The sequence below is a fragment of the Hyaena hyaena genome, unplaced genomic scaffold, assembly GCF_003009895.1.
Source record: "Hyaena hyaena isolate Hyena2069 unplaced genomic scaffold, ASM300989v1 scaffold_33, whole genome shotgun sequence".
NCBI classification, from domain to species: domain Eukaryota; kingdom Metazoa; phylum Chordata; class Mammalia; order Carnivora; family Hyaenidae; genus Hyaena; species Hyaena hyaena.
Window position 1 is genome coordinate 269,662 of NW_024080666.1, and position 15,855 is coordinate 285,516.

Sequence of the window (15,855 nt, forward strand, 5' to 3'; positions counted from 1 at the left end):
TACCCAGCTAAGGAATTTCGACTTCATCCTTTGGCCAAACAATGAACAGGGAAATCAATGCAAGTTCTTCAGCAGAGAAATAACTGGATTCAAAATTTAAAAGAAATACTGAATAAAAGTAGAGATTAAACTATGACTACAAATCTTCCCAACAGGGAGACCAGTTAAAATAATAGGAGTAATGAAGATAACAGTTGTCAGGTAAACGCCTCTGGGGCCTTTGAGTATTCATAGCCAAAGAGTTCACTGCCATCTGGGTTGTAACCAGCTGACTCCACTACATGTGTATGTGCAGAGTTGATCTTCTCCCAACCACTTGGGCAGAGACCTTTCATAATAATTCTTACCATTAAGTCATTTCCTAGTGTACTCAAGACAGAAGCTTTAATACCAATGTGGGGTGTTCCAGATGTATATCCTCATAACTAGTTAATGTTAGTCCCTAACCACCAGGAGCTGTTAGACCTCAACATCAGTTCCATCACGAGAAGGAAAGAAATCTATCAAGAAGCCAAAAGCAATTGCTGAATCCAAAAGAGTCCAAATAACCAGCCACCATTTCTAACCCACCTCACCATCCCTTTCAGAGTAGGTCTTTGTTCTGAGCTCTGGTTACCCTCCTTCCTGCAGACCACCTTCCACTAAGCCATATGGACACTGAGGCTCCGCAAAATCCTAGGGATCACTAATGCCTTTCAATGATGCTTCACTGAAGCCAGCAAAAATTCTCATTCTTAAGACTCTAGGTTTTCCCCTCTCATCACAATATATTTATTCATAACAACTTAAGAGTCTGATATAATGATTTCATTTATATAATTTTAAAAACAAGTAAAATCAATCTACCAGACTGTCTAGGGATGCATTCATCACTTGCAAAAAGGAAAAAAAAAAAAAAGCAGTATCCACAAAAAGGAATATAATGCTGATCTCTAGGGATAAAAAGAAAAGTTTTTGATTGAAAACAAAATGCATGGGGTAGGAAGTTTTCTAGGAATGTTGTTTCAGTTCTTAATCTGGGTGGTGGTTACCTAGGTGTTGGTGTTAATATTATTCATGAGACTGTATATATACTTTTTTTATATATTTTCCTCTATAGTATATTTCTCAATAAAAATGTTTATAAAAAGGGAAGGTTCCTTAACCCATAAAAAATGTTCAATAAATATAAAAATAACATATAGAAAATCCACTGAAGAGGATAATTTAACTAGTGTATATGTATGGTTAAAAAGTACTTCTGCCCTGCAAGTAGCATTTTTCTTCTAATCAAAACCAGTATCATTTGCCTCCTAAATCAGCAAAAAGACTACTGAACTATCATACCTATGCTGGCAAGCATGGTAAGTAAAACTGGTTCTCATACTCTGATGCAATCTCTATAAAGCAATTTGGCTTTTTGATTCAGAAACTCTTCAAATTTCTTAAACTAAAACATGAGAAGTGTTATAAGCTTGAACATCTTACCCTCAATGGCTTTTTTTTTTAACAGCTAGAAGAAAAAGTAGAACCAACATAAAAAATAACAAACAGAACATTGTTTAAGAAAATTATGTAGATTTATTTGAAGAACTGTAAGTTATCCTTTAAATTGATCACTATGGTTATTGTAGTTTTATATTTTTTAATTTTATTGGAAATATATGCTGATGTATTTATATATGAAACAATTTTATAGGCTTTCCTTCAAAATAATAGGTGAGGGTATGAATGAGACCAGACTGGTCCTTAGTTGATAATGGCTGAAACTGAGGGATGAGTACAATGGAGGGGGGGGGGGGGGGGGGGGGGGTGGAGGGGGGGGTGTGCTCTATGATATATGGTATACGTTTGAAATTCTTCATATTACTTTTAATTAGGAGAAAAATTAAGCTATGAATTTTATTTGCATCTTTGTAATCTAAGAAAAACAGATAGTAAGGGATAGAGGAAAAAAATCAAAATGCTATGTTTATGTTAAGAAGCCTTCAGTATTTTCAGTATTTTATTTTACTTAAACTTTCTCTTTTTTACTTCTACAGTTTAAAAGATATATTCAAATCTGAACTGAGGAAATCTATTCAGCTATTTACTCCTTTGAACATAATTTAATCAAAAAGTTTCTAACAATTCCAGTTAATCAAAAATTCCTGAATCTATCTTCTAAAACAGACACAGTGAATTATTTTTATTTTCAGCATTCACTTTACATTTTTTCCTGGCTTTTTAAACTACAGTTTTATAGCTGTTCTATTTTGAAACCTAGTTTTCTTCTGCTGCATATTTATGTATTCAATGCTAAAACCAGCATTTTGGTACTTCATATTTTAGCTGAAAAAACAGTTCTTGTCTTTTCTTTCAGTTAAAAAGTATCAAATAGCTTATGTGTGACTATATCTGCTACTCATAAACTGTTGATTAGCTAATACCAGAGGGACTATACTACTTACTAAAAAGTGAGGTTACTGTGTAACTATACTAAAACCTGTGTGTGTGTGTTTTCAGTACTATAAAAAAAATCTAAATGTAGGGAATCATTGTTGAAATACACTTACCAGGATGATTGGAAATGGGAGGCTGGAATGCAAGCTCATTGTGAACTGGCCCTAAAGAGAAGACAATAAAAATCTCATTTTTATTTATTAAAAGTTTCCAATGCTAAAACTTTTAATAAACCTTACTTTAAACATAACTATCATACCTTAGGAGTGGTTTAGATCAAGCTTATTCAATGTCTAAAAATTTAAAAGCTTAGTTTAGATTACTGTTTATAAGCAAATACTCTCAAGTTACTTTTGTGGATATTTAATAGCTAACATTTTAATGCTATGTGCCAAGTGCTGTTAAGCAATTTACAATAATTGTACATGCAAAATTTAATGTAAATTATAAATGAATTATTCATGTAAGGTGATCAAGTATAATTTACAACACAATATACAACAATAACTCAAATTATTAGGTCCATTCTAAGACCAAATGTTTAAGTTTATTAAATTAAGGATATTTACATGATGGAACAGTAGCATAATTGAGAGGTTACTAAGTGTTAAAACTTTGTGCTAACCCCTTCACATGAATTATTCCATTTACTTCTTACAACACTCCTTGAGACAGACACTACTATTACCCTTAAAGCTTAGTTAGTAGAGGTTATATAACTTGCCAATGGTCACCCAGCCAGTTAAGGGTCCAAACTCAGCACCTTAACCACTATGCTGCCAAGAAGCCACAAAAAATTATGGAAAGATATGGAAAATAGTAACATAATTGAAAAAAAAGCAAGATACAACAATATATACATAGTACAACCCTTTCTTTCCCAAATGTATAGAACCCATTTATAAGACTAGAAGAAAAAAATATGACAAAATATTAGAAGTGGATATCTCTGGGTAATTTTTCTTTTCTTATTTACACTTTTCTCTATTTTCCAAGTTTTCTTTGGTACTACTGACCTTATAATGGAGGAAAAGGAATTTAATACATAAAAAAAATTCATGCTCTTGATTTGACTAAGCCAAATGAACAATGTTCCTACTCTGTCTGAAACTACAAGCTATGATAATTAGTAGAGCATCCCTCCAAATCAAGCCTGACAGAGTAATGACAAAGTCAACACCTAAGTGTCTACAGTTTGCTGAATACTATGATGAGGGAAACCTTGAGATCTTGCGACTCAAGGGATTTCAATCCACTTAGGGTGGATATACAGATATACATGAGATCTAAGACCATATACAAAGTAAACAAACAAATGAATGGAAATCAATGTGATGTTAATGAAACATTAGCAACAGAGAAATAAATTTAGTAAACATTACTCCTCTGAAACAAAGGTGTGATAACAAAACCATGAAAAGTAAATAATACTGTTTTTACCAAAAATGCTGAAAAGTAGTAATCACTTAATGAAACTAAATTGTAAGATGAATAAAAGATGTAAAAACATTAAAAAAAAATAGAAAGAAAACAAGTTCTCAAAAAGAAAAGGCCCTTACAACAAAAACAAGAGCTTACAGTAATGTCCGGGATGGGGCGGCATAGGCGGGTGGTGCTGAAGATGGCCGTTTTGGTGGTGAGGCAAATTAGGTGTGTATGGTGCAGTCCTACTTCCAGTCCAGGTGGTAGTGCTGTCTAAAAATTAAGGCCCACATGGATTAATTTGCTTTTATAAAGTCTGCCTATTTTTTTCTCAACTACGTAAAAGATTTTAAAAAGCATGTACATACTATGATGGTAAGTAGCTGGCTGACCAGTAAATCCATTCTGCTGCTGTCCTGGCTGAGGCCCTGAAGCTATCTGCAACAATCCTTCACTATGGCTGCCTGCCAGTATACTGGCAGGCTGACCTAGAGGAACAAGAAGACATTAAAATTTTTAGATGCAACCCTATGTTTTTATACAGCAAATGAAGGACCAACTATATCTGATAATCGAGACTATAAAGATGGGCAAAAAGTGGAACTAGTCCATGGTCTATCAAATAACAAACCCTGAAGTCATCTGTGATGGCAAACCTTAACTTGAAAAAGTTGGAAGTTATTCACCTTAAGTAATGTCTAGCTAATTTTAGAGGACTTTTCCTTCATTAATATTCTTCACATTCCAGCAAAATCCCACTATATGTATAGCCTATCATAGTAACTTCAGAAGCACATCAGGTCATCCCTGGCCATGCCATCTAGCTCTAGACCCTTCTGATTAGGACTCCAAAAGTCCAGGCTCAAGAAAATGCTGAAAACTAGATATTCATTATTATCAGCACTGGTACTGGTAATGGTAAAATGCTAGGGTTTGATAAAAGAAAAGCAGAGCAGGCAAATATTTTAAATGGAATGTGATGGGTAAGGTGAAGTTTAGAAAAGTTCAAGCTCCACTGTTCCATCAATAGAGCATTGCTAGGAAAAAAAAAAACAGAAACAAAAAACCCCCACAAAACAAACAAAAAAAAAACGAAAAACAAAAAACCACAACAACAAACTCTAAGTCTACTTTGAAATTTTTTCATGTACTTTTAAAAACCAAAAATCATCTCTTTCCAAGAACACTACCATATTCCTGGATTTACAAGAAATTAGTTACCATTCCTATATGTAATACCAGGAGGATTAAGACTCCTCTGGCTTCTATCCTATTCAAAACCATTCCATAATATTGCTTACTGACCTACATTTTTTTAAAGATTGTATTAATTTTTTTTTTTAAAGTAATCTCTACCCTCAACGTGGGGCTCAAACCCACAACTCCAAGATCAAGAGTTGCATGCCCCACCATCCAGGCCAGCCAGGTGCCCCAATGACCTACATTTTTAATGTCTTTTTTTTTTTTAAGTGGAAAATGCTTGATTTCTTCAAGCAAGCATTAATGAAGTCAACTGTTTATCCCATTTGGAAAGCAATGCAATTTCATAATTGTTACCACTGGCATCACTTCAGTCTTTTCTCATCTAAATGGGAATATAATCAAGATACACAAACGACACCATTGATCAAAGTATCAAGGAAAAGGAACATTTTTCTCCTCTCTACAAATCACATCTCCTTAGGGCTAGGATTATAAAATTAAAAGCTAAAGAGATTATTTCAATATTCCCAAATTATTTAAAGATGATGTTTTTAGCAACCTCCCTCCCTACTCATCCCAAAAAATTATTTCCAAGTTATCTGCAAATGTTAATGACATTTTTACTCTTGCTTTTAACAACTGTACATGCCACAGATTCTTAGCTAACTTACACAAGTGTCCCTATATAGGAGAAATGAGGTTATTTTAATTTACAGATACTTAAAAAAAAAACCTGAAGATATTCAAGTGCCAAATGAACACAGGTTATTATCCATACTGAGTATTTCTATCACACAATTCCAAGTATATAAGATGAAATTAAATAATACAACTAAATAAGCTTATTTGAAATAGTTGTCTTTTTTTTTTTTAAGTTTATTTTTGAGAGAGAGAGCGAGCGAGCACAGTGGGGAATGAGCAGAGAGAGCAAGGGACAGAGAGAGAATCCCAAGCAGGCTCCACACCACCAGTGCAGAGCCCGATGCAAGGCTCAACCCCACAAACTGTGAGATCATGCCTTGAGCTGAAGTTGGACGCTTAACCAACTGAGTCACCCTGGAGAAATAGTCTTCCAATTCCCCCTATTTTGTCAAATTTCTTTTCTTTTAACTCTATCAACACACTTTTTGAGATCTACAAGAACATTTTGCAACAAATTCTTAAAAAAAAATCACTATTGAATTGTGAAAATATATCCAAAAAATACCAAGAAAAACTATCCGTGTTTCATTCATATCACTTTTCCTGGTTTTCAATAGACTTGGCTCTAGGAAACAGAAGAGTTAGTCAAAGGCACTTTAGCAAGCATCAACAAAGGCATGCAAATTTAATCTGCAGATAATATCGATAAAAATAAGTGGCTGTACTCTATCACTAATCTGTGCTTGGGTGGCTGTAATGTGCTTTCTTTTATTATCTACCCCTGACTGCTCTGTCAACTATATTCCCAAACTGGTAAATAAAGAATAGACAGACAATAGTGCTAAGTGATGAAGAGGGTTCAGGTTCTAAAGTATGTGCTTAAGCTATACAATCCACTTAGAATATGCTGTCGATGGTGAGACTGTCATCTCAGGTAGCAAATCCAAAATATATTGCTACATATATTTTGGTGAAGAGGTAAAATGAATTAAAGGGGGGATGTTTGGGGCGCTGGGTGGCTCAGTTGGTTAAGCGTCCGACTTCGGCTCAGGTCATTATCTCACAGTTCGTGGGTTCGAGTCCCATGTCGGGCTCTGTGATGACAGCTAGCTCAGAGCCAGGAGCCTGCTTCAGATTCTGTATCTCCCTCTCTCTCTGACCCTCTCCTGCTCACGCTGTCTCTCTCGCTCTCTCTCAGAAATAAATAAAACATTAAAAAACAAATTTTTTAAAAAAATAAAGGGAGGATGTTTGGTACACTTTACTTGTAAACTCAATTATAGAAATCAGTCCTCCATTTATTCCAAAGATCAAATTTCTATTTTGAATCTCATTTGATATCAAACAGAATAATGCTTCCTTTGGTGACAGCGAACAAAGTATTAGTCAAGATCTATCAACAATCTACTGCTGATGTGGGCTTAGATACACTCTCCTTAGCAACCAGGTGCAAATAACACCATACACATACCAAGAACCTGCTCTCTAATTAGCTTACAAAAAAAAAAGTGACTCCACTTGCCAACAGCAAACCATGCAACATTTGGTGACTGTGAAAATAAACACCGATAATGATCTCGCGGTTCGTGGGTTCGAGCCCTGCGTCGAGCTCTGTGCTGACTGCCAGCTCAGAGCCTGGAGCCTGTTTCAGAGTCTGTGACTCCCTCTCTCTCTGACCCTCCCCTGCTCACGCTGTCTCTCTCTCTCTCTCCTAGAAATAAATAAAACATTAAAAAAAAAATTTTAAATAAACACCAATATTAACAGAACATCATTATTGCCTTGATCAGGCCTAAGAAAAGATAAACCTGATATCCCTCTGCCTCTATAATGTAGCAGAGAAGATGGTATCTCTATCATGAGAAGAGCCTTTTAGAAAAAATTTGTTAAAAAAAAAACAACAGATGCATAGAATTTAGCTTTACTTCAAAACTGACTAAAATATATAATGTCTATCTTAAGGGATATATGTTGTAAACAAATTTATCAAGATCCTTTTATCTAAATTTGCTCAATGGGAGTCTGAAATGACTATTATAAAGTAATATTCTGCCAGATAAAGCAAAATAAAAACTCTGATTAAAGTAAAGCTTGCAATTCCATGAACAGAAATATTTATAAAAACCTTGGTCCCAAACTACTTGTTAACTACCCAAACACTTCTCTAAAACATATCTGAAAGCTCACAACAGTTCTTATTTCTGCATGTGATAGTAGAGGCAGTACAAATTAGGCCATTAATTTAAATCATTATTATAATCAAAGTTATTACTTAAATTCCAAGTTGACTGTACACCAATATAAAATCACTTAAGTAAGGGAGTCAGAGTGGCTCAGTCGGTTAAGTGTCCGACTTCACCTCAAGTCACTATCTCGCAGTTTGTGAGTTCGGCTCAGATCACAATGTCGAGGTTCATGAGTTTGACCCCTGTTGGGCTTTCTGGGGTCAGCACAGAGCCCGCATCAGATCCTCTGTACCCTTCTCTCTTTGCCCCTCTACTGCTCACACTCTCTCTCAAAAATAAACATTAAAAAAAAAAATTTAAGTCAATTATAAAATTACAAACACCATTTTTTCTAGAACCAACTGAAAGAACTTTTTAAGACTTTTTTCCTTTAAAAGATACCACAGTACTTTTAATTTTTACTTGGGAGTTTCCTCCAAGTGATGCATATAAATATTAAATAGGGAAAATCAACTTGCTGACTACACTGGATTCTACTACTCACTTGTGGAAGCCACAGGAATGTTGGGAAAGTTGGTGGTGCTGGTGGCATTAGACTCAGATGGAGCTAGCAGAGCTGGGGTGCTGTAGGTCTCCGTTGAGGCACGATTACTTGGTGGATGCTGGATGGTTTGAATTGAATGACCTTCAGTGGATAATGATGGCTGTCCTTCAAAGTCATGAACATATTCATCCTTCACCAACATACTTGGTGGAGCTATATAAAAAACACATTGAAAATTTTATAAGCTTCTGTTACCAGAAAAACAGTGTTGTATTATAATAACATCTAAAATCAACTATAACGTAAAATAACTAACTCAGAATTTTTTCATAATATTTGAAAATACTACTTTATCAGCAAAAACTGTATATTTAGAAGTAGTGACATCAGATATATTTTATCAAATCAATCTGACAGACCCCGCCCCCTGAAATTTCAAGATAGACTATACTCCAACAACTTCCAACAATGGTCCTGAAGAGGTATTCCTTAGTTTATTGATTAACCTAGAAGTAATAATTATCTTAAACATATGAGTTAGATGAAAAGCAAATGACTGGGGAAAATGTTTATCCAGATGAGAAGATCAAACTGAGATCAAGTACTTAGCTATATCTTTTTGCTAACTTCTCACTGTAGAAATGAGTGGGATCTGATAGCTATCCAATTCCAGGATTTACATTTATTGTTAAGTGACATACTTTCAAAGTGAAATGTATTGAATGTCCCCTACAGGGTTAGAACCAAAAAGAAAACTCCTAAACGGTAAGTCAAACTGAAATTTTCTTCTAGAAATCCAAATCAAATAATGCTGTTTGATAAATACATGGTATGAAAAAACAATAATCAACATCTTTCACCTATGTGGTTACACCTCAAGCAAACCTAGACTCTAGTTGATACAACACCACTTTTCCTTTAACAAATTAGGTAACAACTGCCTTTGTTTTAAAGAAAAAAAGAAAACTTAAGACTGCACCAATAATGTAAACTCTTCTCTGCCAAGAACCTCCCTATTTTGGTTTAGGCTATTTTGTGGGGCTATGCTTTTTCTCTTTAGCAAACAACCCTTGACTACTTCTAAACTAAAACTACCCCAGAATTTTACATCCCAATGAATTCTAATAGTAGGTTCTCTTAAAACAATTAGCAGTCCACAAAAAGACATTCTCTTTTCCATTAAGAATCAACATCTAGCACCCTTTATGTTTCCCTTATGTCAGCTTTTGAAAAAATGGATTATACAAAAATACCAATTAGTTATATGGCCTTTTTTTTTAAGTAGGTTCCATGCCCAGCATGGGGCTTGAACTCATGAACCTGAAATCAAGAGTTGCATTATTTACTGACAGCCAAATTGGTGCTCCAACACGACCTTTTTTAAAAATTGAGAATATTTAAAAGAATAATCCATTGTTCAAATTTCTATGTACAATCCCTTAAAGTGCTTTTTCATGCATCAAAAGTCATGAAGACACTGCTATATTTAAGACCAATAAATTCCATTCCAAAAATTTTTTCTTCAAAAAATTCTAGGGAGGGGTGCCTGAGTGGCTCAGTCAGTTAAATGTCTGACTCTTGGGTTTATGCTCAGGTCATAATCTCACAGTGTGTGGGCTTGAGCCCCACCTCTGGGATTCATTCTCCCTCTCTCTCACTTCTGCCCCTCCCCTGCTTTTATAAGCTTGCTCTCTCAAAAGAGACAAACATTGAAAAGAATAAAATTTAAATTAAAAACATTTTTAAAAATAAAAAAATTCTATGGAAACAAAAAGATAACCAAAAGGATGCTAACCACATCACTATATATCAGTAAAAAAAGAAAAAACTGGACCCAACCATTCATCACTAATGTTGGCTAAATCATAAAAATACAAGAAAAAATCATGTGGGACACAAACTATTACTGTATTTATTCAATCTTTTTAAAAAAATTACATTATTCAACAAAGTTCTATAATTGTCTTCATATAGATCCTGACATCTCTAATTCCTGGACATCTTAGGGTTTTGTTGTTAAACTGACTAGGATCTTTTTATCAGATACTGGTATTACTAGTACATAAGGAGAAAGCTATGGATCTGAGGAAACAGTTGGTCAACTTGATACTCCTCACGTTTGCTTTTCAATGGACTCTCTGGCTTAATGTGCAATTGTAACAATTAAATTCTACTTTATGCTTTGTAATATTTTTTTGCCTAATACACTGACTAAACCTTCCCCAAATGTAAGCTTGAGACTTCTACCTGACTACAAGTCTCTTTCTCAAATAACTTAAACCACGTCCCTTAGGTAAAACTGTAGGTATCAAGGATAGATGTCTGCAATATACTTTTTGCAAAAGAAAAAAAGTAGGTTACAAAACACTATTGTACACTATGATCACATGCATGTTTACAAAAATCACATACTATAATCTAAAAAGCAAGGTCCAGAACAAGTGCACAATATGCTTTTTATTTCAGAAAGGAGGGAAATAATACATGTATTTTTGCATAAAGAAACCCTGGAAGGAAACACCAGAAACTAATAAAAGTGATTACCTGAGGTAGGGGGGAATGGGGGCAAGGGTGGGAGCACTTCTTTTCACTGTATACCTTTTTATAGTATTTGATTTATGGACCATGTATTGCCTATTCAAAAAAATAAAATTAAAAAACATATAGTATATATTTTTTAAGTCCAGAAAAACAGACACCAAACTATTATGGACTAGCATTCAACAGATTCATTCACTGAATAAATATTTATTGAGCACCTATGTTCCAGGTACTGTTCTAGCACTTGGGATACATTAATAAACAAAAGAAAAATCTCTACTCTCACAGAACTTACACTCTTTTGTAACATTTTCCTACTGTTTAAATATCTAATACTGAGTACACATTACTCTAGCTCCTCATAGCTATCTATCTTGATCTTCATCTAATCAAGTGTGGATAGTGCCACCTACCATGGAGGGATAATGGAAATGGTGCAACACTTGAATTCACTTGGCTCAGTACCTGACACAAATGTGTACTTAGTTAAGTGTTCGCTATGATGATTTCACTGGACTTTTAGTGCGGTCATACATGTAGTAACTGTAAAATGTCCTATGATGAGTAAGGAGTATGTATAAGGGACAGAAAAGCTGAAGCCACTAGGCGCACCTCAGACCACAGCACTTGTCTGATGCTACTGTTGCTGTCTCATTTACCTTTTCCTTCCTTCACTAGACTGTGAGCTAACTAGAGTGGAGAAAATATACCTTACTTATCCTATCATCCCTAGATCCTAACACAGTACCAAGCAATACATGCTCATTAAATATTTCTTAAAATGAATACGCAGACTGATGTGGTCATGGAAAGTTTCACAGGAAATAGGAGATAGGCTGGAAATGATTACCACCAAGATTCCAACTCAAAACTGAAGGAATTATCCCATTTTCTTAACTTTTTCTTTATCTGGCTTTATATTACTTCTTTGTCCAAATCTAGAAGGGACTGTGAAAAACTTGTTTTCTGGGGAAATCAGCCACTGCGCCTGGCCTTAACAAACCACCACTAGGGGGAAGTACAAGGCTAAAACAGCACTAGAGTCACTAAAATGAACTGATCACCCACACAATCCGACCATTAATAACAGCTACTGAAGACAGTTTTTTAGAATAAGGGAGGAGTGTGATGAGTCCTCAGAATTGGGTCTCCTCACAACCACCACCACTAAGGAAATTCTGATATAATTATCACTATAGTCTCCCAAACCCTAGCACTTTAATTCTCCAAACACATGGATGGAGAATGGTGAAAATCTGAAGGGTATTTACTTTCAAAGAAAATAAATGACATAATATCAAGGACTTTAATCAGTCTTAAAGGTACCCTTCCCAGACCACAACCACAGTACCAACTCACTATTCTCAGAAACCTCCTAACCACGAACAAGTGACAAAAGGTACTACAATTTTCCTCTGTTATTCGTGACACGGAAGAAAAATGGACAATAAAACAAATAGACCTTCATGCTCTTCCTAAATTTTGTTAAAGGTCAGATGGTAGTTCTGACCCACCCCTCAGGTTCTGCTGCCAGAAGTGTCAACCCATGGTTTCCCTCCAGAACAACAGCACACCTTTCTAAGATGACAGTGGTTCTTTATCAGAGTTCCTCTGCAAATTAGCTGGTTCCTACAAAAATTTTAGTTCATTAACATGTTCTAAGCAATAGCACTAAAGTTTTAACAGATCTCCGTTCTCAAATTTATTATACTAAAAAACAGAACAAAAAACAACCACCCACTGATTTCACTTCCCCACCTCAAAACTCTCCTTTTAAAAACAGAATTAGAGATTATCTATGAAAGTTAAAGTAGTCTTGTTTTATTGACTCAAAATGTAACAAGACTGAGGAAAATATTAATATATATAAAAATAAGTTAGGGAGAAACAAAGAAAAGTTAGAATATTGGTATTTTTAATGGATATGTTATACATGACTCCAAATTACCATACATTATAGGTATCTATAATCATTTAAACTGGTTCTGTGAGATTTTCTTCCAAAATAGGCTGTTTTTACCAATCCAAAAAATATTCTCTGTAAGTGGTGGTTCAAATCCAAAGAACTAACAGCCTATTTAAAATCAGTTTTAAATACTGATAAATGGCCGCCAAATCAACATTTCCAAAGCAATGACTATTTTTCTTGTTAACGTTACCAGCACGCACACAAACAAATTTTAGGTCAATAAAAAATAGAGGGGACAGAATAAAAGAAAACAGAGAAAGTTACAAGAAACAGATTACCTACCATTACTCTGCAATGTTAATCCTGAGAGATCTTAATTTTTCAAAGGGGAAAAGAAAATGAAACATTAATCATTACCATGAAAATATTTTCCACTGTATTTAAAATTACAAAATGTAATTTTACTTCATGAACTATTTCAATCCAAGAATAGTAGCATAAATACTATTTAAAACTGACAATACATAAACTATTCCATCTATAATGCCTTCCATCTCATTTTTCAAAAATAATGTTCTAAATGGGCTGAATATGAGCTATAGTGTATACTTAGCTTTAACTGTCAAAATACAAATCTGTTCTAAAGTTCAAATTTAAATATTTACATTTCATTAAAAATATGTGATTCTTTAATCTTGGTTGGCTATCCCCAAATTTATAATTTAACGTAGAAAAATTAAAACATTATTGAGATCTTAAGTCCTGGGCTATCTCGGAATTTATAATTTAACAAAGAAATTTCATATAAAGGGAGATCTTTTCCCTTTGTGCATCTAAGGATAAGAGCAAAGTCTACTTACCAATTCCAGGTGATACAACTCGTTCATAGTGATATGGATTTACACAGACACTATCACATTTTAAGTCAAATGCATACTGACAATATTTAACATGTTTGAGTTCGTTTTTGTGAAGATCAGGCCACCTCCAGAGACGGGCATATATCACATGAGGAAATCCTTTCCGACCAGCCACCTGGGAGATAAAAACAACCATTTACTGATCATCAGTTACGCGCCACACGTTAAATAAGGCACTTAATATATATTCTCATTTAATTCTTACAATCATACAAAGTCAGTATTATAACCCCCGTTTCATAAATGAGAAACATTTATTATGAACTAAAGTATTTCTTCAAGACCCGTGCTCAAGTTTTTAGAATGCAAAAAGAAAGTATGAGTTTGTTGACGTAACCATTCCTAAAATCTAGAAATAAACATTTTAAATCTAATGACATGAGATTTCTGTATGTTTCTTTAAAAATATGCAGCACAGGAGATATATGATGTAGTTCTATACAAAAAAACGTAATCAGTGAAAATGAAGGATTAAAAAATTATAATATATAAGCTTTTAATACTTAATTTTAAAGATATGCTTAAATTCTTTGAGTTTTTCATATAAAAGTACCAAATATACAGTATCAGATTTCTAAATTATAAAAGGACCAAATGTAACTCAGTTTTTTTAAATGTGCATATAATACCAAAAAAAGAAGAGAAATACCTACAAAGATGAATCCCAAAGTGCTAAAGGTATAGGGTTTCTTCCGCTTTTTATTTTTATTTTCCAAATTTTCTACTTGGAATTTTTTCTTATAACATTAAAAAACTTTTAAGATATATCTTTATCATATGGAAGGTCTAGTCTTCCATATAGTCCCATAATGCATATTGGTACAGGATGTACAGTATCTGAAGAAACGGAGCAAATATTAAATTATCCAATAGTAACTTAAGGGGAAGCAAGAATATTTTACTCTGCCATTACAAAACACATGGAAAAACTCTAAAACAAGACTAACCTGAAGCCTCCCATCCAATGTTCTCTGTATGGTAACACATTTGCTAGGATGAGCTCCATTTGTAGTTATAGCTGTTATTAAAGAATCCAGTTCATCTTTTTTCTCCTTCAGCTTCTTTACCAAACTTTCAATTGCTCTCTTTGCAAATGTTTCACTCTCTCCACCTTGTCTATGGCACATCAAACTATGTACAATGCTCAGACAGGCATCATTACTTGTTGGTGTATTTGTAATAGACATATTGTCCATTTGTTAAAGTTATTTCTTTTAAATCAAACAGGTCTCCAATTTCCGGAGAAATTTTGATCTTTTGGAGGCAGTGATAAACAATGGCTAACGTTGCAAGGAAAATTATTAGGCATGTGGTATTCAGGATAACCTAAAAAAGAAATGAGACATAGACATTAAAACACATTTCACAAAGTAGATTCAATTACTTGGGAAAAGATGGAGTTGCTCCAGTTAAGTCAAAGACTCAATGTACATAATTTAAATTTGGTACTCAGAGTTTTAAATAATGTAATTAAAATGTTGCTGTTTTTGACATTCAAAAAAATATTGAAGTTAGGCCTTCTCATTATTATAGGGGCATACGCAACCAAGTCTTGTGGACTGAACTAGTCACCCTAAAGCTAAATCTTAACATGACTTTTAAAAATGATTACTAATGAAGACCAGCACTTTAAAACACGCTTGATTGACTAGTTAAACCTAAATGTCTACCATAATATACATGAAAAATTTACCATTACCTGATACAAAATGCTGCTTATCAGTTAAAAACACCCATCTTTTGGTGTTGGGAGAACTGGACAGCAACATGCAGAAGAATGAAACTAGATCATTTTCTCACACCATGCACAAAAATCAACTCCAAATGGATAAAGGACCTGAACGTGAGACAGGAAACTATCAACACCCTAGAGGAGAAAGCAGGAAACAACCTCCTTGACCTCCACCGCAGCAACTTCTTACTTGACACATCCCCAAAAGCAAGGGAATCGAGAGCAAAAATAAACTGTTGGGACCTCATCAAGATTAAAAGCTTCTGCACAGCCAAGGAAACAACCCAGAAAATTAATAGGCAACCAACGGAATGGGAAAAGATAGTTGCAAATGA

General features: G+C 34.3%; 1 protein-coding gene across 3 annotated transcripts in view; it reads right to left on the reverse strand.

Moving 5' to 3' along the window:
• The window catches only part of SMAD4 (SMAD family member 4), a 62,565-nt gene that overhangs the window by 26,469 nt on the left and 20,241 nt on the right, over positions 1-15,855 (reverse strand). For all 3 annotated transcript variants that reach the window (XR_005527810.1, XM_039228831.1, XM_039228832.1), the window contains exons 2-8: positions 14,736-15,114; positions 13,729-13,903; positions 13,211-13,240; positions 8,419-8,631; positions 4,212-4,331; positions 4,000-4,116; positions 2,535-2,585 (exon numbers count right to left, since the gene is read on the reverse strand). Coding sequence is in view for 2 of the 3 variants with exons in the window: in XM_039228831.1 (XP_039084762.1) it covers positions 2,535-2,585; positions 4,000-4,116; positions 4,212-4,331; positions 8,419-8,631; positions 13,211-13,240; positions 13,729-13,903; positions 14,736-14,984 (955 nt within the window). In the remaining variant the exon portion in view is untranslated. The remainder of the gene's footprint in view (positions 1-2,534; positions 2,586-3,999; positions 4,117-4,211; positions 4,332-8,418; positions 8,632-13,210; positions 13,241-13,728; positions 13,904-14,735; positions 15,115-15,855) is intronic.